This window comes from Acromyrmex echinatior, chromosome 3 (assembly GCF_024713525.1).
Source record: "Acromyrmex echinatior isolate Ae372 chromosome 3, ASM2471352v2, whole genome shotgun sequence".
NCBI classification, from domain to species: domain Eukaryota; kingdom Metazoa; phylum Arthropoda; class Insecta; order Hymenoptera; family Formicidae; genus Acromyrmex; species Acromyrmex echinatior.
In genome coordinates this window covers 23,646,042-23,670,340 of record NC_141854.1, presented here as the reverse complement: position 1 = coordinate 23,670,340, position 24,299 = coordinate 23,646,042, and the positions used below count along the sequence as shown (strand labels likewise).

General features: G+C 34.8%; 3 protein-coding genes across 11 annotated transcripts in view; 2 read left to right on the top strand and 1 right to left on the bottom strand.

Annotated features, from left to right (window-relative positions):
- The window catches only part of bif (protein phosphatase 1-binding protein bifocal), a 43,437-nt gene extending 35,860 nt beyond the window's left edge, over positions 1-7,577 (top strand). Inside the window, exons 3-4 of the mRNA XM_087403770.1 lie at positions 6,301-6,490; positions 6,736-7,577. Of these exons, the coding sequence (XP_087259896.1) occupies positions 6,301-6,490; positions 6,736-6,953 (408 nt within the window). The 3' untranslated portion in view covers positions 6,954-7,577. The remainder of the gene's footprint in view (positions 1-6,300; positions 6,491-6,735) is intronic.
- Positions 7,578-9,115: 1,538 nt separating this feature from the next.
- On the bottom strand, positions 9,116-11,151 carry LOC105143366 (Mediator complex subunit 22). 2 transcript variants are annotated; one of them, XM_087403773.1, is made up of 3 exons: positions 10,607-11,151; positions 10,039-10,149; positions 9,116-9,580 (listed from the first exon to the last, which is right to left on the bottom strand). In XM_087403773.1, the coding sequence occupies exons 1-3, from the start codon at positions 10,707-10,709 to the stop codon at positions 9,261-9,263; spliced, it is 534 nt and encodes a 177-aa protein (XP_087259899.1). In that variant the 5' UTR covers positions 10,710-11,151; the 3' UTR covers positions 9,116-9,260. The 2 variants fall into 2 exon arrangements, with proteins under 2 accessions (XP_087259899.1, XP_011049969.1); XM_011051667.2 differs by lacking the exon at positions 10,039-10,149 and having other exon boundaries at positions 10,607-10,905.
- Positions 11,152-11,717: 566 nt separating this feature from the next.
- On the top strand, positions 11,718-23,963 carry GABA-B-R1 (gamma-aminobutyric acid type B receptor subunit 1). Of its 8 annotated transcripts, XR_015544340.1 has the most exons (14): positions 11,722-13,106; positions 13,271-13,377; positions 16,368-16,466; positions 16,582-16,716; positions 16,852-17,022; positions 17,378-17,876; positions 17,964-18,091; positions 18,165-18,457; positions 18,624-18,867; positions 19,181-19,424; positions 19,548-19,942; positions 20,701-20,854; positions 20,918-21,030; positions 23,070-23,963. XR_015544340.1 is itself a non-coding variant. In XM_011051661.2 (13 exons), the coding sequence occupies exons 1-13, from the start codon at positions 13,037-13,039 to the stop codon at positions 23,111-23,113; spliced, it is 2,547 nt and encodes an 848-aa protein (XP_011049963.1). In that variant the 5' UTR covers positions 11,721-13,036; the 3' UTR covers positions 23,114-23,963. The 8 variants fall into 8 exon arrangements, 5 of the variants coding, with proteins under 5 accessions (XP_011049959.1, XP_011049963.1, XP_011049961.1 ...); XR_015544339.1 differs by having other exon boundaries at positions 11,718-13,106; positions 20,701-21,030; XR_015544338.1 differs by having other exon boundaries at positions 11,718-13,106; positions 20,701-21,086.
- The last annotated feature ends 336 nt before the right edge of the window (positions 23,964-24,299 follow it).

The window sequence follows — 24,299 nt, the reverse complement described above, 5'->3', positions numbered from 1 at the left end:
TACGCTTTTAAATTTGAATAGAAGATTGCAATCTTACCTTTGTGCTAAATATCATAAGAGTCTCACGTTACATTATGGTCACAAATGAGTATAAAATTAGAATTATCTGATCGAAATAAATTCTGCTGTTTTTGCTTTTCTCATTATGTATGAAAGCATTCCTGAATCGGCTTACATTCAGAGCCTTTAAGTTTGTCCTTCATTTATGACGCGTTTATGTATTGCCATCGGCTAGGTCGTTTCATACGCATTTAAATTAAGCGACGCGTAGACGGCGCGTAGGATGTGCGTTATCTTCCCAGCAGCGCTGCCAATCAATAACGGGATCTATAGTAATTCATCTTGTTCGCAGCAGACATTCTAATCGCTCCTCGGTCAAGCATTTAAATTAGCAGTGATTAACATAGCGATCCATCCGCGCGCTCCTGTTTTTGCGCGATCGAATTGAATTCGTGTCACGCAAAAACGACCGATAAAACGGCTTTATAGTTGTATTTCGTAAATCACGATTTAACGATTCGCAAAGTTGTTACTAAAATTTTTCATCGCCAAAGTGTCAGCAATGTGTCAGTAAATCGTGACGGGGAATTCTTTTGATTATATTTAATTATTTAAATAGCTGGCCTTAATCTTTCTAGACTGCCTTTATGGACACATTGCTATCACGATTTGAATTTTTTTTTTTTTAATATAATACATTTTCATGTCTCGCACTTGCTTTATAATTGCTTTACAAAATTATTTGAGCGTTTATTAACCGTTGTCTGTAGACGAATTATGAACTTCAATAGCCTCGTTCGACAATCAAGTATAATTATCTCTACCACGATTTTATGATTAATGTAAATTTAATTAAAAAGAAATATTATAACACGCTTTCGTACCTATACTTGCTTTATGTAAAATTATTTGAGCATTTATTAACCGTTGTCTGTAGATGAGTTATAAACTTCAATAAGTGTTCGTCTCAATCAAGTAATTATATCGAAAGGCAACATCCTGTGGAAATCGTTATCTTATACAATATTAGATATGCGCGGCGCGATTTATGATTACGACATAATCTATTGAAAGTTATATTATTGTCTGAAATATATATGATATCTAAAAATTCTTTTGTGAGTTGCTCGATTTATTACTGACAGTGTAATGAATAGAAGATTTATTGCTATAAGATAAACACGTCAGGGTATAAAAAAAGATTTAAATCTGAGATAATATAAACAGGAAAGTAAATGAGAAATCTTATGATTTATCTTTTTTTTTGATAAATAAATAATAACATTAATTTACAATCGCTATAGTCTATAACGGCATTCATTTACAATCGTTATACTCTATAACGGTACAATAGTTTATGACTATACAATAATCGAAAAGTAAAGGTGTCATACTCTCATTTTTAGGAAAATATAATTATAATTCTTGTAGATACAGAAGTGCGTCTATAAATTCGGTGATCGGTTCATTGATTGCATTCGTCCCACTGGACAAATTTTACATTTCAAGAGCATTTTTCCGAGGTTGTTGCTCAATTCGCTCGATCGAGTAATCGCGCGGTGTCGCGTCCAAATTGCGTCAGAAGCGCGTACACGATGTGCGTAAGAGAACTCACGCGCGGTTTACCCGCGTTTTATTAGGACATAACGGATGCGTCTGCATCCAGTTTTTGCGCGGCATGACCTTTATGTGTGCGTCCATTTAACACTGTCGTGGAAAACCTACGAGAGATGATACGTGGGGTTGCAGTGCGAGGATCCTGACAGGATACGCTGCTTAGAGACCATAAATTCTCTCTTCCTGGTGCCTTCGTTATCTGTACTGCATGGCCTTCGTATTTCAGGAAGAGCGATATCGTAGCGTAGCTGCTGCAAGAGCCATGTATCCTTCTGTCTCAAAGGTCACGCTGATATTTTCCTTGCATGGAACTTATGCGTAGATTCCGTACAGTTATTCGCTTACTTCATAGCATTCACTTTCGAAAACCTGTATGAAAGGTGCGTGCTGTGAAACATATAACGAATGTTCATGTAAAATTTTATCTTACGTTATATATCTTACGTTGTCTTAGTCATTTTATTATTAGATAATTTGATGCAGATTAATCGATTCGATATTTTAAATTAATCGAATCTTTTAAATTAATTTTGAAACATTAGTACATCATCGATGGCAGCATTCTTCTTTTTAAGAAGAACTTCTTAACATTTGTCATGCAATTTCGAAAGGGAGTAAAATATTCTCTTTTTAATCAGAAAAATTCTACTTAATTATCCGTAACAATAACAAGACAAAATAATGTTATAAGAAATAATATTATATATAAGAAACAAAACCTTATATTAAAAGTTATAATAACAAGAGTATGAATTACTAATAAAATTTTACGTGCGAATAAAATGAAGTAAGATATGTTTATTTTTTATGTGAAACGAAAATGCACTTTTCGTGAATGAATATTTCTGACGCAATAATATTTTAAGTGTACATAGAGAAATTATCCTCTTGGCCAAATTTCAAGTAAACACAAGATTACGGTACGATAGTGTACTAAGTGGAAGGTACATTCTTTACTAGTTACTCTGAGAACTAGAAAACACAGCTCCAAATGAATCTTCACTAATAAAAAGAGCGGATCTTTATTAAAATAGTCATAACAAATAGCACAACACATCCTAAAAAATAAAGATTAATTTTTTAAAAGGAGTAATAATTAGAAAAAAGATGAAAATAGGATAAAAACTAGTATTGCGAAGAATGGGATCCATTAAGAAGAAGTCATATCACAGATGTATCGGATGACTTTGGGAAAAAATTTAGAAATACTTTCTTTTATTTATTTTTAAAAGATTACACCACTGATAATGAGACAAAAGATTTGTTATCCTTATAGGCATTATTTTTTAGAAGACCGTTTGAAATGTTTCTTAAAGAAATTTCAAAAATACATTAAAAATATTTTAGAATTTTACGATGGCAATTGCAGTACATAATGTTGTAATATGCTTCATTAAAGGAATCAATATAGTGATTGCGCCAATGAACGCACGCGACTTTGTGCGATAATTTGCACGTATCTTTCAAAACAATTTAGCACTGTTTTTTTATATTATACATATATGTGATTCCTATCAATATGCGTCGTGCAGAGACCTTCTATTGTTATATTTGCTCCTTGTCAATCGTCACACTACGTTTATCGACAATATTTCCTTGGCGAGAAGAAAGTCTTCTTACAGTTTTCATTTCCGTTTTTCCTTGGCATCTTTTCGCAATTGAAAAGATCACTGCGATCTGCGATTGCAAATTTGAAGAGGAAACGATCGCAGAACGCTTCAAGCTTTTCTTACAACGTCGTTAAAAAAACATAATACTTTTTATTGCGATGTTGCTAAAGGAGAAATATTTTTTATGTATAAAGTTACTATAAGACAGAGATTTCATGTTATTCATTAAGCTGTCTATGGAATGCAAACGTCAATCCATCGATTACTGATGACTAAATTTATTATTTTTACGCATTTTAAATTATAGAATTTATATTTATTCTTCGGATATGTAAACATGATTTATTAGGTTATTTAAAAAGTATCCGCGATTTTTTGTTCAATTTTTGAATGAAAAAACCGCGGATACTTTTTAAATGACCCAATATATCTTAAAGACGCGGAATGTTTTTCTTTGTTAGAAAGTTAACTTTACAGTATCAGAGTTATAAATTGCTATATTTATCTGTATATCTCTTTAATATTTTTCTTTGTTATTTTAATCGTTTTCAGATAATTTAACGGTCATGTAGACATCTCTATATCGATATTCATAATTAACTTATTGAACAAAATTGAATATGAAAATTGATTTCCATATTCAATTTAAAATTAAAATATCTAGGTACTCAAGAATGTTACAACATTTGATTTAGTCCGGAATCATTCGTAAAAATTCAAGACAATAAATTGTAATTACAAAGCACACAACAATGAACCATGAGTAATCATGAAATGTACAAACCACGTAATTGCAATTGTTTTGAAATCAACGTTCAATTTTATCTTGAAGTGAACATCTCGAAAAGCGACAATCCAAATATCTTATCTTAGATTAGACAATTGCATATATAAAAGAGAATCAACATATTTGTTTTGTACGCAATTTAATTATCACAAGTATAAATTTATCGAACTTTCATTATCAATTTTATCGTACGGCCAAGAAATTCAATCATCATTTTAATAATACCGACATCAATTTCTACGATCGATAAAAGATCTGAATCTGACAAATTAGATTTAATCGAGGCATTGGAGCGTAGTATTTAAATTTGCTCGTTGTCGTAAGGAAGAGGTATCTCTGAAGATGACTGTGGAAAGTCCCGCGTTCGTTTCTCAAGTTTTGCTTTATTAATGCCACTTAGCCAGCTAGCCGGAACGGTCTATGATTGTCGCAGTCACTCGCTCGGTGAGAAAATACTAATTGCAATTTGTGACGAAGAGTACGAGGAATACCCCGAAAAAGTGGAGCGCCGCTCTAGAAAGCGCAGTATCGTGGCTTGAAATGACTTTTCGCATCTCTTAGATGCTCATTTACTTCGATAATTCTTGTCAGTAACACAAAAAAAGTGAAGAAAGAAGATGGCCCGATGATGATGATTTTAATTACGCACAATTCACAATCTCATATCTCAAAGATACAACGTATTGCTGTCGACGTCCGAGATTGATCTGTCGATTTGGTTTTTTGTCTTATATTTCATGACGCCTCAGGAAGAGAAAGAATGATGCATATATATAATTACACGAAGCGAGCAGTCAATCCCTAGTTGAAATAATCGCCGGTACTGTTATCGCCAGACCGTCAGGCTAAGTCATAGCCAGTCGCGGATTGATGTAAATCTTGCCTATCAAAACGTGTCGGAAAGAATATTTATGTTACAAATAAAAAATCGTAGAATATTTACATATGTCACAAATAAAAAAATATTGTACAATATTTTTATCTCGTTACGTATTTAAGAAGTTAAAAGATGATTTCTGAAAATGCTTTTATGAAAAATGTATAATTCTTTTAATATTATTTTTTTTTAATACGCAGAAGGGTATAAGTTATATAATTTATTATGTAACACTTTCTGTTCTGTGTCGGTGATTCACTTTCCATTTGCCATTTTTTCAAAATATCATGTGATATTTTGACAATGAACGAACATAATTATAAAATAATTTCTGATACGCGTGAATACATAATTATAATATGTATTCACGCACATTTGCATTTGGTATATTAGGCTTTGTTTATGATAATTATTTTTTTATAATAATAATTTTTACAATTTTTAATTATTATGAAATATATTTTAACTAATAAATATAAGCAAACATTTCGTGGATCATCGATAACTCACCTAAAATTGACACGATAGAATGTGTTAAATAATAACAAAAAATTATTTTATTACATTATTTTAAAACAAAAGAAACTTTCGATGGAGATGCATTAAAGTTGTTGTATGTGATATATTTTTGCGTAAAATCCGATTTCAAGTTTTCCACATAAGTTTTATCATAAAAAAAAAGATATTTTTATATTAACGAGGAAAAGATATATTTAGCTAAACTAAAAACAAGTATTATATGAAACTTCTGAACTGTTATATAAATATGTCTGTTCTTTTTGCTAAACTTCTTGCACAGTTTATCTCTTCTATTTTTGTCTTCAACAGCAAAAAGAAAAAGAGGAACGATGAACCGTGCAAAAAAGAATAGACCTAAGTACAACGACTGTTATTTAATCACGAACAGAAGACACAATAGTGCTTTCTTGAAGATTTACATTGCGACGTACAAAGACGACAACGATGATGACGACGAACGGGCGGATGGGCGATCGTCCCTACTTGCCGTTCGCAGGTCGAAAAAGCATCGAGTGTGACCAGATACTGTTATTCGAGGCTACATTATATGCGGTTGCCGTTGTTGTTCTCCCCGTATCTCATTTGTACCCGCGCGAGTGTACGGCGATGCTTATTACACGATGCGCGCCTCGCAAAATTTTTCCACGTGTAACTGTTCTGTTGAAGGCGCAAAAGGCGAACATAAATCGCCGCGTTGGCTGCATAACACGTGTTTACATATGCGAATACCCTTTGTAGTCTGCACACACCCGGCAGCGATTCTTCATACCCTGCGCGCGTACTCGTAAATTAATTTCGCCGCGAACTCGCGATATTTCCAAACGATGCAAATCGTTTCATATTATGCTCGTTTACAACGGCTCGGATTAATTAAACCGTTGTGATTTCAGCATCGAATACAGTTCGACGACACCGCCACACGTACCTTCGAATATCCCAGCGAAGCGTCGATCCTCGAAGGCGAGACCAGCAGCGTGGACGGCGAAACTTCCAGTTCCGTGATCGAGCAACTTTCTACGCAGAGTAATAACAAAATCTCTTCGACATCCAGCTCGACGACGAATATGCCATCTCTTCTCGGTAAGATCAAATTTGAGTCTCGTTTGTAGTTTGACGAGACATTTTTGCAATTATAACATGATAATGTAATCAAGTAATTAACGGAAATTGTTATATCATAAAATACTCTAGAGATATAATTGATAATCCTAGAAAATGTTTTATCTTATAATCTTATTACTTAATCGATAAACATATGTTAAGGAGATAGAAAAGATAGAAGCAAAGTAAATACATCCGTGCTACTTGACACTTATTATCTATAGGTGGAGGTGGACTAGCCAGTTACACTCCTAGCAAAGTGGATCTGACGTCGGAAGGCTTCGAGTTGGGTATCACCAGGGCTATACTGATGGTTCCGACCCCAGCTACAACAACAACGACAACCGAGCAAACCGAGAATGCAAGCGAAATGGAATACTTGAGACCAGCTCAGGACGCAGGTGCTTGGGGCTCGGAAACGACCGGCGATCTTCTTTATTGAAAAGAAATGCAGAATGATATTTTATCATTCACAAGCTCAACGTCCCTCCGCGGTAATAGAACGAACGAACGAAACGAGAATGAAACTTATAAGTCTAATATTAAGTATTCCTTTTTTTTTCCTAGCGGCGAGAAAATCGCAAAAAAAACCTATACAAATGCAAAGGAATCAATATATTATAATAAACTTTAATAAAAAAAGATTTACGACAAATGCTCACATAAGTATATAAAGCGAATTTTTCATAGAGAACAGGTTTAGACGTTCGCGTTCATGACCGGACGAATAATTTGGACCACAGATAAGTTATCGTCAAATGCACATTAAATTAAGAAAACTTTTTTTAATTATAAAAAGAAATCAAAAGCGTAATTTCCGCTCATGAACGCGTCGAGTATTAAAAGCGAAGTTTATTTAGATGATTAAGTAAAAACTAACAGTATCATTCCAAGTATATGCATTTACTTTGTATTGTTATGCAGTCAAATCAACGGACTTTTCTTACACAATGAATCATCGAAACTGCCAAGATACGCTATATAGTGCTGCTTTTTTTATAATAGCACTTGAAAGAAAGAGCTCAGCGACTGATACTCTATTGCTAAAAGAAAAACAAAATAAAAAGAGCATATCATCTTTCTGGCATACTTTATAAGATAGAAAATAAATCAACGAGAGAATCAAGTTTTTGTAACCTTTTTGAGATTACTTTAATGCTAAGCTGTGAGTGTTCAAGCTGCCAGTAAAAGGCCAGACTTTTATGCGAGTTTTTTTTTGATAGAAATAAAGGTAAACAGTTGAATGTCTTTTGAGATTTAATTGGAGGGGGAAAATGTTCAGGAAAAAAAAACAACTCGAGTTTAGATTTGTAAACCTTTTTGCCAAAGTAGAACATAAGTCTACTTAGTATATTTAATAATGTATATGTACAATAAGTGTTCCAGTTCGACAAAACTGTAAGAATTGTAAATTTCAAAACACATCGTCATTTGTACCGAATGTATGGCAGATCATACTATGCCTTGCAAATGCGAAGATAAGCCATTACAGCGTGTCTTTTCATATTGAGTTTGCAATTATTTTTCAAGAATACATGAAACTAATAGCTTTTCAGCATAGAAGTTGCGTAGATGAAAACGGCGGTTTAATGTTAATTATTAATTTTAAGGAAATTGAATTTTGTAAATACTAAATTATTGTGGGTCTAGAAGAGCCATCCAAGATAAGTTAATCGAGTCACGAAAGTTCGAGAAAAGAAATTACATTATTTTAAGATCAACTTTCTTATATTACTTTTGTCCTGTTTTTTTCTTTTGTGTTAATTTCTTCTATCATCTATGAAGCACATCTCGGATGCGTTACCATGGATAATTGAAAATATTGTTTTGAATCGTGTAGGTGTAGGTATTTAATAATGTATGATTGTACCGATATGTAGTTATGATTGTACCGATATGATTTTATGACTTGGACAGTGGACTGATTCAAGCAAGAGAACGCGATAAAAAGATAATTTATTACGAAGGTGCATTAAAAGTAAACTGCTGCCGCGTTTTGTTAGAATTTCAAATATATTTACTTTATTTAGATGCTGTACCAGTTCACCGAATAGTTTACGTTGTTTGAAAGACTCGTTCTTGTGTCACAGCGTTGTGTCTTACACTGTGATATTTTTGTTAATCTTTTCTAGTATAAAACATAATTTCCAATTATTCGTCAGACCCAACAAGTTGTTGATACTCTTTGTATCTTGTTGCTACAATACACGAACATTGCAAAAAGCAAGTCAGATTACGTTTGTGCAACATTCCAAATTGAAACTATATACGTATAGATCTTTTTTTAATTTGTCAATTAATTAATCATAATTGTAATCTCCTTGCTCCAATTCAGGAGAGCTGTGTAACAGTTTTGTAAATTACCGTTGTACAGAATCATGAGATACGTTTCAAGTAAACAATAATAAGTGGAAACGATTGTGAGGTGACTATTAATAACTGAAGCTTGAATTTATATTATTAAATATGTAAAAGTATTGTGTGATGTATCGTCTATGTGTTACAAAATATCGAAGTAATAAAAGAGACAATTACTCCTTATTTCTTATTCAGGACTCTCATCATCTATAAATCTCCATAAGATTAAAAGAAAGCAGTAAAACGTTATAAAAAATTAATTCTATTTATTTAAATAAATGGACAATGTACAAGTTGAATGAATGAGTCATATTTTGTGATTCGAGTTTAGAAAACAGTCTCAAATATATTACAGGACTAGCATTAAATTAAGCTTAAACTTAAACTAGTGTTATTTGTATATGGAAGTATAATATTCCTCTTCCAAATCGTATAAATCCGCAGCCATGTCGTCCCTCAAGGAAGCTAGTTTTTGATCACATTCTACTTGCTTAGTCCTAAATAATTTGCCGTTTTGTATTATAGCATCATTTACAGATGGAAAATCATTCAGAATTAAATATTGCTTTATGTCAGAGACTAATTTCATTAATGATTCGCCAGCACGCACAATATTAGCTGCTCTGACATGCATTTCATATGTATCTTGCTCGCATTGTGTCATTCGAGATAGTTGAGAGTCATTTTCTCCTTTTGCAAGTTTAATTATCTCTGAAAATAGCAAAAATAAATCAGAATTAAGATAGATATTAATAATTAATAAAGGTAATACAAATCATGTTATCTGATTATATAAATCTTTCTCCTCCCAAATTTTATATGTACAAATAGAATTAAAAATTATACTTATATGAAGTATTAAATATTACTAAACGCTATTACACTAATATTCTAATATTACTGCAGTATAAATTTTTATTTCTTTTAATTTTATTATGACATAATTTACAGTGTTAATAATTAAAAATAATTTGTTTTCACGTTTATATTTTTCTATATTACATTTTTAATACTAATAACATTTTTGTTTTATATTTTCATGTTACGTTATGTTTTTAGAATTTCAATCTTTCTATTCTACAATAATAATTTATTGATTGACAATCACAAAAATGAAGCGTCCTTTAAATTCATATATAAACTTCTAGATACGTCCTGAGAAATTATACTTAGAATTATAGAATTAACATCGTCAGTTGTTTGTCGAAAACATCTCGATTCATTCTTACTATCCAACATAAGAAATATTGAACAAATATATATTCCGAGAAAATATTGTACTGCAAAGAAACAGAAGCAAATATCAAAAGATAATGAATTAAATAAGTTGTGATACTTAGTGTCTCTCGAAAGGAAAAAATTCAAATAATTGGAGCATCAAAATCATATCAAAGAGGAATAAGTTTCTTGTGTAGCCACACTATATTATCCTTTTTGCAGTTAAAGTATATATAATTAACCGAAGAAAAAGACAACAAAGAAAGAAAATTTAACTGCAAAACCCAAAAAGTTCAATTACAAAGAACAAACTTAATTATTGGGGACGAAAACGCCGGAGGAGTTTTGGAGTTACTCCTACCGGTTAGTAGCATTTTCTGCCTTCAGACTCTTGAGGTTATATAACGCTTAGATACTACAATTCTTGTTATATTTTCAAATTAATTATTTGATGTATTGTAGAGGCGAAAATGCCTATAAAAATAGGTTAGGATATCTAGGCAGAGGTTAGAAAAGTACCTTCGAAATTTTCCAGCATGGACTTCACGTCGTCCTTTAACCTCGTCGTGTATGATTTCAATAACGCTTCTTTACTCTGAGGAAGTGCACGTTGTGTGGCCATTGTGTTGCACTAAAAGGGAATAACATGTGCAACACTGTCAATGATAACAAGAAGGACCACGGCACGCAGCACAAAAAAAAATGACAAGCGAATTTCTCACAACGAAGTGAAAGGAATTGCGGATAGAAACTAAAAAGTAAGGAGACAAATCTTGCGCATGCGTAGAGCAAACGATATATCACATATGTATATAGCATATACACTGTTATATTTCAGGAACGTATACTTTACTTATTGTAATGCGTCATCTATTATCTGCAATATACGGAGTAGAGTACTATTAGAATACTATTTTATTAATTACAAAAAATTTGCAAACCAGTTTATGATTGTCAAGAATCTGTGCATTATAAAATTACGGCACAGTATAATCAAATTGAGATAATGCGCAGTTTTTTGATAGTTTGAAACTGATTCGACTGTATTGGAATAAACTTTTAATCTGAAATAATAAAAAAATGAAAACAATTCCGAGTTCGAATAAATTTCATTTCAAAAATTAAGAAATATAATTAAGAAAAACAAATTGTATTTATATGCATGAAACTAAAATATTTTCTGTAAAAAATAGACATTGAAACGCTAGTTAGAAAAGAATTTTCCGTAATGTCAAAATGAAAGACAGTAAAGAACAATATTGGAAAATAAAGGACAAATTTAAATTGAGTTTTGAAGGAACAAATAAAGGACAGCTACCTAAAATAAAAGATCGTCCTTTATAATATTATTATATAAAATACGATATGGTCACCAGCTATAATGTGTGAAAAGTTGTAAATTCGTGTGAAATCGTTTGTGATTTACAACTTTTTACGCAAATCATAGGTTTTTAAGTTTGCACGCAAAGCGAGACTTAATTAAAAAAAAAATGGATTTTGGTTTTACGATCGTGATTTAGATTTATGATCTAACAAATTCGATAGAAATAGAATTTCTCATATCTTTATTATTATTATTCAACTGCATCTTATTACAAAGGAATATTTTAAACATTTGTGAATATTATTAAATTATTAGATTTCTTCTCGTTCATCGAAACGAACTTTCGGGAAGATCGACAAAAAAAAAGAATTTTACTTATACTCATTTCTAACATAAATAAATTTTTATCTCCATTTATCTTACTCTTTATCCTTTTCTTTAATTCTTAAAACTAAAAAAAGATAAAGAGCAAGTTGAACCTTATCATTTCTGAAATTAATTCATTTAAATGAATATATATAATAATTCAACATCTTAACGTTCAGACCATAGTGGCGCTTCATATTTAAAGTAATGTATTTAACATAAACGATCTTGTTTCCACTCTTATTATTTAAACCTTAGATTAGAGCTAATCTATATCGATAGAAATAAGAATTATCTGCACAACGTAATTGTGACTCAAATCACCCGCGCCATATTGATTTTCACAGGAATAACGAAGGCGAGCGCCATTTTCATGGAGCCATCTTTTCTCACCTCCCAACCCTCTCGAGCCCTCTTACTCTTCCACCTGCTGTTTCATCATGTCCTACCCCACTCGACTCCCTGTTGACCCTCTAGCTAGAGGGTTGAGAATCGATATGAATACGCCCGCGAAGCGCGCTCACTGCTGAATCTCTCCGCAACTACGCAAAATTCCCGGTTCGTGCGAAGGCAGAGCCAGAGCATGCCCTTGCGCGAGACCGGCGCGGCACGGCGGAAATACGAGCGCCGTGAACCCCATCCCCAATCCCCTCCGTTCCACCTCCGTTCTTCCAGCCGCGGGGTGACCGCGAATCGCTCTCCCTCTCACGCGCCTGTCCGACGCGAACGGGTATCGAATCGGGCTAGGTCCCGATATATCTCCAGGGGGTGGCCACCCTCGCCTGCCATTCGCACGCGAGATCCGCGCGCGACGAGTAACTCAAGTGGAGCCGGAGTGTCGGCGAGTATTTCAATTCGAGAACTTGATCAGTTCCCAACTCCTGACGTGCGGAGGATCGTGGACAAAAACATCCCCTGCGGGAAAAACGAATAAAATCGTAAAAAATTAATTAAGAAACGGAAGCTTCGGGAGAAGGATTCCGACTGTTCGTCGGAATTGGATTTTAGTCGATCGTGGTGAAAGAGGAGAAAGAAGCGAAAGGTGTCGGGGTGGACGAAGGACGAGGAGAAGAGTGACATTCGCGCGAGGAGATTCGCGGGCGATCGAACGAGTAGCGTCGTGAAGAGGGTGAAAGAGAAAGAGAAGGAGAGAGAGAGAGAGAGAAAGAGAGAGAGAGAGAGAGAGAGAGAGAGAGAGAGAGAGAGAGAGAAAGAGTGTTCGATTCGAGTCTGGCGACGAGGTCGATCGGGCGAGGACGATGGCAGTGAGCGCTTTCTCAACGACATTGCACCCCACCGATTTTGCTACTACGTGTCCCACTACACCCGGTATGTCGTAGAAGAGAGCTAAAGAGAAAGAGAGAGAGAGAGGGAGAGAGAAACGTACGGTTTTAGCGAGCGCGCGTGAAGGCAAGACGCTGCTGGCGGAATGGCGAGCGGCCTTCCTCGGCAATGCGCAATGTTGCTGGGCTTAATTGTGATTTTAATGGCAGCGCTCTGGACCGAGGCGTTGCTACCACCCGAAGACGAGGAGGAGAACGTCCTGCACATCGGCGGCATCTTCCCTGTAGCTGGAGAGGGCGGCTGGCAAGGCGGCCAGGTAAGAGAAAGCTCGACGTAATTATTCTCCTTTGTCTCAAATATACAGATGAAGGAAGTAAACAAAGGGATGATTTATTTATTTATTAATGATGTCACGTAAGATCTTTAATATCTTTTTATTTATTGCACGTAAACTGAGAAGATGAAGACATTACAACTAGCTATGTACCTTTTTGGTTTAGATAATTCACTTAACGCTACCAATATGCTTCGAATTTGATTAATAAATCAGAAAAGAGAGTTTTACTAACTGATCAATTACAGAATACTTTAAAGCATTTGTAGGCATCAGGTGGACCATAGCCTTTGAGATAGAATGTTGACTGGTAAACGAAAACGGAACCAACACTCCGTTTCCAACGATTTATTTGTCAAAATTAATCTTCGATCGTTAATTAATGTGCGCAGTACTGACATTGATAAGGGTGATGATAGACCTGATATTTTCTTTGCCCGAAACTTTCATATTTGCGGGAGTTTTAATTTATCCTCTCAGAAGCCAAATCGATCAATTCCGTGGAAAAAAATATAGAAAATTAAAAAAATTATAAGCTAATTTTGTTCTTCGATACTAAAATTAAAGAATTCATGAGAGGAGTCAATCAATTTGACTTCTAAGAGGCTCAGTTATCCCTTTCTTGCATTTATCTCGCAGTGCTATCCTTATGAACTCGGTAAGAGATATGAATATCCTTGTTCATTTTTAGACTTTTACATGTATTTATGAAGGAAGAAGAATTGTTACGCGATATCGTGATTGCTTGTAGCTTCCCTCATTTCCTTTCATCTCGTCTCTCGCTTCCTCGCACTCACGAATTGTTCGATAAACGACCTTGTGACATCGATAGCGGAAGCAAAATTTCCGAGAAACTTCACGAACCGTTCTAAAACTTTAGAGATCGAATTCCAAAAGTTTTCTCATAACAGCGAGCAAGTTTACTTGTGGAAGAACATCTTTCTTTGTTCCGTGTTCAAAAGTTATGCGCGTCGAAGCGTTCTTAAAGCTCCAGAAAATCTCGAAGGATCAAGTAAAATTCTTAGCAAATTTAGTGAAGTACGCATTTCTCATGAATAGTTAAGATTTAAAAGATCCTGGATTTGCAAAGGATAACAAAGATAACAATAAGAGTAGAGAAATTGCGGTTTAATAACTCGCTTCTCTATTTTCGCGTCATGATTATCTTTTGTCATAATTATCTCTTGTTGGAGATTGTATTTTCTTTCGCGTTGTTATTTGATACCCGCGGTAATTTACAGAGAAAATTCTACATGAGGTATTCATTACTTTTCGCTAATTCTCATTTAAATTGCAAATGCTTACTTTACAACATTGCATTATTCTACGGCGCAGTTACACTATTAAATTCATATTGTTAAATTATACTCAATTTGAGTTATTTTTAACCATTTCTATAGGTTGTCATTGTTCCATATTCAATATATCGTTAATTTAATTAAAACAATGGAATTAAACAATTTAACATGAAATTAAATTTGAGCCAAATTTAGTTTGTTATATTTACTAAATGCATACGTTAATATAGATAGTGTTTACTTCGAAACTAACCACAGAAATGATTTACATTTTGACGCACATGAAAGTTAAAAATGACACAATTTAACTCAGTGGAATATGTTACCATCGTTCTAGCAATGTATATTTAATTCGTGCCTTACTTAAGAATTAAACGCAATATGATTTATATATAAATAATATAAAAAATATAAAAGGTGAATAATTTATATTTTGATATATTTTTTTTAAATAAACGAAGTAGTATTTAATTCACTTTACGGTTAAATGCGATGGTAATTTATTCTTTTTACACGGTACAAAGTTGATACAACCACGTAAAGTAATCTGCATACGCAATGAATTGTGTGTTTCGAGAAATTCTCCCACAAATTTATCGAAAAACTATTCAATTTTTGACAAACAAACAATTTTATAATTTTATTATTTTTATAATATACACTTTTCGACGAGCACGAGGAAGCTTTAAAACTATCTGCATAAATGAGCACAATTCATTAAAACACAACGCAATTTGAACGCATTTTCAGTTTTTCACAAATATTCTCCCAATATCATTTTAATATTGCGAAATTTTCCTGGAGAAAATAAAAATAAGAACGTAAATCGAATGTAAAGGTAGAGTAACAGAAGTGTAAATGGAAGCTCTAGGAAGCATAAAAATTGAAAAGCGATAAAAGGAGTGTATACTTTCTAAAACACTCTTTTACGTTTTGCTGTTCCAATTTATGCTTCGTAGGACTCAATCGACTTTCCCTTCGATTTTAAAAAGCTTTAGATATGTTAATAATATAGAAAAAAAAATAAAAGATTTTTTGTAAGTGCTCTGAGTCGCATATTAAGAGAATCTTCCCTTGAAAAAAATAAGTAAAAGTTTTAAGAGTACTCTATAATAATAATAAAAAAATATTTTTAATAAAAATTTTTTATTTATAAAGAATTAAAAAATTTTAATTATTATATACATATATATATATATATATTATTCTTAAGTACTTTTTAAAATTATTCAACTTTTACTTAAAATATTCTTCTATATCTTTCACGGTTTAGATGATATTTACTCTGAAAGAAAAAAAAACTTTTTTTAAAAAAAGATTTTTTTTAAAAAAGAGTTTCACCCCTCTTAACGTACGACTCAGCATTTATAAAAAAATCACATCCCTTATTTTTTTGTCTATATCTTAACATATTCAAAGCTTATTCAAATCGAAGGGAGAGAGTTGATTGTATCTTTTTGCTAGCGTTTACGTTCTGTCACTCTCCCTTTATTCTCGATTTACGATCCAATCTTTATTATCGCCACGAATATTTGCGTCGCAATCGCATCCCACTTGCGAGAAAGCATCTTTTAGCCACGAATAACGTGACACTGCTTGTAATCCTGCATGCAAAGCCGGTTCATCAAATTAGGGAATTAATCAAGCTGAATTGCATTATCATTTATTCAACAGGCTTGCATGCCAGCTGCGCGCCTGGCCTTAGAGGACGTTAATCGCGAAAAGAACTTGTTACGCGGATATAGACTACACCTCCATTCCAACGATAGCGAGGTAAACTCACGAAGACGCTTTTAATGGCATTATAATGATGGACGATGGTCACTGCCGCCGTCACCGCTATCTTGCGCGATATATAAAATTACCTCTGTTATTTATTACATTACAGTGCGAGCCCGGCCTCGGCGCATCCGTAATGTACAACTTACTATACTTTCCACCCTATAAATTAATGCTGTTGGCTGGGTGCAGTACGGTATGCACTACGGTCGCCGAGGCGGCGAAGATGTGGAACTTGGTAGTGGTGAGTACCCCATTCGTTTCTTTTTCCCCCCTCCCTCGGTCGCGTTTATGTAAATCTCGTATTTCATCGCGATCGTATATACCGTGGTATAATATGTATATAACAGATATATGAGAACGTCTACGATATCCTTAGCTTTGCTACGGTGCATCGTCGCCGGCGCTGTCCGACCGAAATCGATTCCCGACCTTGTTCAGAACGCATCCTTCCGCCACTGTGCACAACCCCACGAGAATCAAATTGTTGCAAAAGTTCGGCTGGTCTCGGGTAGCGATATTGCAGCAAGCCGAAGAAGTATTTATATCGGTAAGATATAATCTCAAAAATATACTCCCCCAGATAACGTGCATGTCTAAAAAATGTCGTAAAAATATTATAAAAGACGTCTTAAAACATACATGTCTAACAGATATTTAAAAGACAAATAAAAGTCTTTTAGTTAGACAATACATGTTGTCTAGTTTTCTTGTAAAGTTCTTGGAAACTAAAGTGATTCGACTTTTGCATGATGAATAAATCTAAGAAAATATCTGAATATATCTATATACGTATATAATCTATCTTCGAAAACAGAACTAGCCAGATTCAGAATTAATATTCGTCTCTTATGATTCGCCATTAGTGTAAGTACGAATACATCTGACCCATCAAATTGTCCTAGACCGTCGAAGATCTAGAAGCACGGTGTAAAGAAGCTGGGATAGAGATAGTTACCCGTCAAAGCTTTCTGTCGGATCCCACGGATGCCGTGAAAAATCTACGTCGTCAGGACGCTCGGATAGTTGTCGGTTTGTTCTACGTCGTAGCCGCGAGACGGGTGCTCTGCGAGCTTTATCATCAGAAGCTGTACGGCCAGTCCTACGTGTGGTTCTTCATCGGCTGGTACGAGGATGATTGGTTCGAGATTAATCTGGAAAAGGAGGGCATCACCTGCACGAAGGAGCAAATGCGAATGGCAGCGGAGGGACATCTGACCACCGAGGCACTTATGTGGAATCAGAATAACGACACGACAATCAGCGGCATGACCGCCGAGGACTTCCGAAAGAGATTGAACAAGTTGCTGAAGGATGACGGTTACGACATAGATAACGATCGATATCCAGAAGGATACCAAGAGGCGCCCCTCGCCTACGACGCCGTCTGGTCCGTCGCTCTTGGTGAGTTTCGAGCACGTATGTGAAACCCAGCAAGTTGGCCACCAATAATCGTCTTATCGATCCTTTCTTCTTTGTCTCTACTATCAGCGTTCAACAGAACCATGGAAAGGCTAAGCAAGTTGGGGAACAGTTTGAAGAACTTCACTTACGAAAACAAAGAGATCGCCGACGAGATATACGCGGCGGTAAACTCGACCCAGTTTCTTGGAGTTTCCGTACGTAGAGCCTTAGCTAGAAAATCGCTCGTTTGTTCACAAATTCTAAATGTTAAAATGTTTTTCCCCACAGGGTCACGTCGCGTTTAGCTCGCAGGGTGATAGAATCGCTCTGACGCAAATAGAGCAGGTGATTGATGGGAAGTACGTTAAATTAGGGTACTACGATACACAAAGTGACAATCTGACATGGCGAAACGTAGAGCGATGGATCGGCGGTAAGGTGCCGCAGGACAGAACAATAATAAGAAATGTTTTAAGAACAGTGTCACTGCCCTTATTCATAAGTATGGCGGCCTTGTCGGTGATCGGTATCATAATAGCCATCGGATTGATCGTATTTAGTGTCTATAATAGGCACCGAAGGTATACTATACTACCGTACTGTATATATGTATACTATAATATTATATATATACATCGTGCTGCATTCGTTAATACGTTATCTAACATATACCGCGGGCCAGGCTACAATCTACAATCTACAATCGATAGCTACAATATACATATACAACCGATGTCTACTTTTCAGAGTTATATATTCGTCTCATCCCAGCGCCAACACGATAATGCTAGTGGGAATAATAATCTGCTTCTTGGCCGTGTTGTGTATAGGACTTGACGGTAGGTTTGTGACGCCGTGGCAGTTTTTGATAGTCTGCCAGGCTAGAGCGTGGACGATGTCGGTCGGTTTCACCTTAGCGTTCGGTGCCATGTTTAGTAAAGTGTGGAGGGTCCATCGACTCTCTACGAAGGCAAAAGCCGATCAAGGAAAAGTAAGTCGTATATACTTAATACGGATAACCGGGTCTCCGCTGATAAAGCGATACGAATGATCTTTAATAATATTTGAGAATATTATTAAATAATAATTGCGAATATATTATTCGCAATTCTATGTATTCTTTTACTACTTCATTTACCATCAGACTATTCTTCTGTGAAGACAGTCGTACCGCTTTTCCGCTTGAGTTCCTCAGTAGTAACGAGACTGATTTTTAGTTGTTCATGAAGATGGAACCATCCTGCATGGTTTGCTGTTCCCGCTCGTATGTCCCGCATCTTTAACCTATTCTCGATTCCTTTTAGTCATTGACGGCTAAACAAAAAGTTTCGTCTATACAGAAGAAGATTGAGCCATGGAAGCTGTACTGTATGCTGGGCGGATTGCTGTTGATCGATATCATCCTCCTCGTCACTTGGCAAATAGTCGATCCGTTGCGTCGAAGAATCGAGACCTTCGCCCTGGAACTACCTCCTTATGGAGACGAGGACGCAATGATCAAACCCGAATTGGAACATTGTGAGAGCGAACACAATAGTTTGTGGCTCGGTGAGTGCGATTCTTGATTCAGGACGCACGCCAGAAAATAAATGCCGTGTGCTAACCGATATATCTAATTCTATTATGATGTAAAATTGTGTGATAGAAATTGTGTGAATATTTTTTTTCCAGGCTTGATCTATGGCTATAAAGGCATTGTCCTTGCTTTCGGGCTCTTTCTATCTTACGAAACGAGAAGCCTCAAAATCAAACTGATCAATGATTCCAGATACGTGGGAATGTCGATATATAATATCGTAGTTCTATGTTTCATTACGGTACCTGTTGTAATGGTCATCTCTAGCCAACAGGACGCGGGTTACGCCTTTTCGGCGCTAGCCACTATCTTCTGTTGCTTCCTCAGCATGGCTCTCATCTTTGTACCGAAGGTCATTGAAGTAATCAGGCATCCCAAAGATAAGTCCGAATCGAGGTACAATCCGGACAGTGCAGTATCCAAGGAAGAAGAAGAGAAGTATCAGAAATTGCTTATCGAAAACGACGATCTTCAGAAGCTCATTGCTGCGGTAAGAATTTGAACGTCAATGTGCAAATAAAACTTATTTTTAATAATAAGTAAAAGTAGCGTTAGAAATAGGAATACTTAAATAAATAAATAAATAAAATTAAGGACTACATGTTAAAGCATTTTCTTTTTAGCATGCATTAGCGAGACTATCATCCTATATTTTTTCTGTTGTATTCTTTTGCTTGTACAGGTTTGCTAATAGTTCGGCAGAATGTTTATTTTACAAATATTGAAAGTTTTTTTCGCTAAGATAAGACTATTTTTCTAGATCTAAAAGTATAATCCCAAAAAAAGTATAATCAGCGTATAGAAACTTCCAACAGGTGCAAAATAAACGTGGCCAAAGCGTTCAGCAGAAAAAGCGCTTTGCAACTGTTGCAAAATTTTTCAATATGATCGGTTTAAAATACGTTTGGATTCAGTGAAGAATTAAAGGCAAGAGCCATACTAAAACATCTTACAATAGTTGCAAAACTGTTTTTTCATGTCCAATTCGCTAACATGATTGGTTCCTGTCTTAGTTCTTCATTGAATCCAAACGTAAATCATATTAAAGCAACACTAATTGCGAAGCTGTCTTTTCTGCTTAATGCATCCATTGTAATGATATCATACGTTCCGAAACCAGAATTATTTCTTTTATATAAAAATGTTTCATTTTACTAAATTTATTCTAAAACAGATATTTTACTAATATCTGCTATCATTACGTACTTTTTCATTATTCTCTTGCTTATTCAAGCCTATATATTTCAGAAAGAAGAAAAGATTCAAGCCATCAAGCAGAAGCTGGCTGAACGTGACGCCCTAAAAGGAAGCGGCACAAGTCGTTGCAGGCAAGGTCAGCCCAAACAGTCCTTCATCATTGCTGACTATCCGACCGGCGAGGGAACATCGGACAGTGCTATCGGTGGGGGTATTTCCATTTGTACAAAATCCTCCCGCGCTTCCGCTTCTGATGTTGAGTTTTCAGAGACGTACTTATAATCTCCTCACACACGAGTAAAGTCAGAGGACACCGCTATGGACGTCCTTATGCATTCGCGCGATACATTTGGGACCTAAAGTTCTTTTCAATCGATCTCGGTGATTATCGTAACGCTTCGCTTTTAAATCAAATCATATTTCCGGTATTGTTTGTCGTAAGTATCGATGGGTACGTACTTGCGTTTCTTCACGATGCACCTTCAGACAATGTCTCGTTGAAGTGATCGGAGTACACGATTATCCACGATAGCTATACCACAATGCGGTGATAACACAAACAATGAAATATTAAGTGATTGTATCTGCACATAATTTAAAAGAATAATAGAATGCCAGAAACTGGATCGTGATTTTAAGTTATTAAGAAACAATAGCGCATGCATTTTTCTCACGCAACTTGCACACGATAAATTATGTTCTGTTCATTCATTACAGATTCAATAAATATAAAAAGTAATCTATTAATGCAATAATAAAATTAACGAATAGAGTTAATGTCATGTAAATGTGAATGTTTAACTCATCAAATCGTTTAAAGAATTTTTTTTAATTAATAATATAATTTACAGCGCTTATCGCTTTAGTAAAAACACCAATTTCATAGTTTTAGTGTATATCACTAAATATTTAAATATGCAAATAGTATCGAGATTAATAAGTATACGTGAAGTAGTAATTTTTATCGTATAGTGAGCTAGTAACTCTCTTCCTGCGAATTCAGATAAACAGGAAATACACGATCTAATGAAATTTGGCCTATGTTTCGTGAAAGTTTTGCGAAAATTAGCTCTATCTTTTTGATGATAATGTGTTCTTCTTTCTATAATTATCTACTATTATTATCGATTAATTATTTATTAGCAGAACGACATATGTATTTTTATATGTAGCCCGATTCCCATTAGCTGTTGTGTAGACACCCGAGATTGGATGTTTGTGAAATTTTATCAGGTGTATTTTTCAGCACCTGTGAGAAAGTATTCAACCGGATTCCCTTAGCGTAATACAATCTTATCCTATGGACCAAGTTACCCCCCTTCCGCGGAATAACATTTTCAGGGATGGAGCTTTTGAGTGTTTTATATCTTGACTTTTAACTCTTTTACGAAGAACTATATACTCGAAGAAAAATATAACGAAGTATTTTAAGCCGTTAATGTTATCACCGTTTTCAGTCAGATATATATGTACCTTGATATTTTTCGTAAAAATATGAATTTCAAGAGAAAAATAAAAAATTATAACGGATGTAAACGAAACGTGTTCGTTAAACGGTACAGTTAACAGTAATATTACGATTCCTTCGTGATTTCTAATAAGAACGAAGGAACTAGAAATTAAATTCTTATACCGGGGTACGTAATTTTCGTGTGAAAACATTTATCTTTCTAAACAAGAGAGAGAGAGAGAGAGAGAGAGAGAGAGAAAATAAATATATTTTGAAACGCACAATTATATAAATATAATAAATATGTTGAATTTAAAAAAAAATTTAATTATTTAACCGGCTATATAGGACGTTGCGGTTATAAATTGCAAATTGGATTTGACATGGCTCAGGATAATGTTTATAACATGCTTATCGTTTGTTACAGAGCACGTACTTGTTACAAAGTAATTTATAATATTTACGTTAGGCCTAAAATAATCTTTACGATCATATGATTCAGTTATTGCAGTTAAATCTCGTTAGAAAAGTGTCATGTTAATTGTGTACAGCATCAAAACGTTGTTGTAAACCTCATGAAGCGTACTCCCAAATTCGATAAGACAAAGAAACCAAATTACGATTTGATCGAATCCGGATTAATGCATTTGTCGATAAACGCGAGATGTGCTAACGAGATTTAAATGCTTACGAATTTTCACGCCGTTCGTTTATAATTTGGGAGTCTTGATGAGGTGAAGTATTATCGTTGCCGTTTAGCACATAAGCCGGGATGCACGATTGTTGATTTTTGATGAACGTTTGACAGAACACACCGGACGTATGCAGGATTATTTTCGATACTTTATGGATGTGGAAGAATGTTTTACATTACATCGACTTCCAAATCATTTACGAACGGATTTGGTATCAGTAATTATTCATCTGCGAGCTCGCGAGATTTATGGTATTTGACCTTTTGTTTTTTTAGGCACGCAGCACATCGCCGAAATGTACGAACTGCACCGACTATGATGCCAAAGCAATACACACAAACGAGCGCTACGCTTGCGACAAAACTCTCTTCTAAAACTAGTATTAAATCTATAACGTGCACACAAAAACGGTCAATATGCGAATATAATATGCGAGTCTTGGAACACGCCAAACGTACGAGAATGACTCTCTGTAATGTCTGTGAAACATGATTTCGTGACGACGGTCTTTCCGTTTCTCACGTGTTACCTAAAGCGTAAGTTAGTTTATAGCGTGTGGAATTGTTTTATATGTTTCGATACGATTTGACTGCGCCTTAGAAAGAGAAAAAAAAGAGCGGAAAAAAAAAAGAGAGAGAAACGGTACAGTATTGAGACATGTATATCTTACGCGGATATTACGGCTGTCTATGTGTCGCGTGTTCTCTCTTTATAGGCACACAAACCAAAGATATGTGAAATCTATCGTCGTAAATCCCCGTGTATAGGAAATATTTAAAACGAAATGTAATTTCTCATTTTACGGTACTTATACCACGCGCGTTCACCTACGCAGTATTTTTTACTGTACTCGTTTTGATCAACTGCCGCGCAAACGGCGCTTGTAAGTCTAGCATTATACATTATATGATAGTCCTATCGAACTGTTGACGAAAGTATCACATATATGTACGTTAGATTATGGAGATATTTATTTTTAAGTTTTTGAATTATAAAATCCGTTAAAAATCGAAGGCTCTACCTATTATTATTGAACCCTTGGGATATATTGTTTACTCGAGCCGAAGCTCGCGTGGCTCACGCAAGACACGGCGTGATCGCGAGTGTTCGTATAATATCTCTACGTTGTTTCTAGAGTTGAGATTTTAATAAAGAAAATTGAAACACAATCACCAGAGTTTACGTCAATGCTTCTTTTCTTTCGCACATATTTAATTATAAATGGATGGCGATAGCGAATGAAAACCGATGGGGTTCAAAGAAGATATATTATTCGATATGTTGCGGATACAACATTTGCGTTATAACATTTGATATAAATATTAAATATTGAAATATTAAAAGTGAAGTAAAAGTGACTCTAAACAGTAATAATTAACTCAATCGAAATGATCTGTCAAATATTACTCTCATTAATACAAATAGAATTTCTCATTGTTCGACACGTGGAAAGAGAAATTAAAAATTGGGGACGATGAATTAATTACAATTAGAAATTTTATATG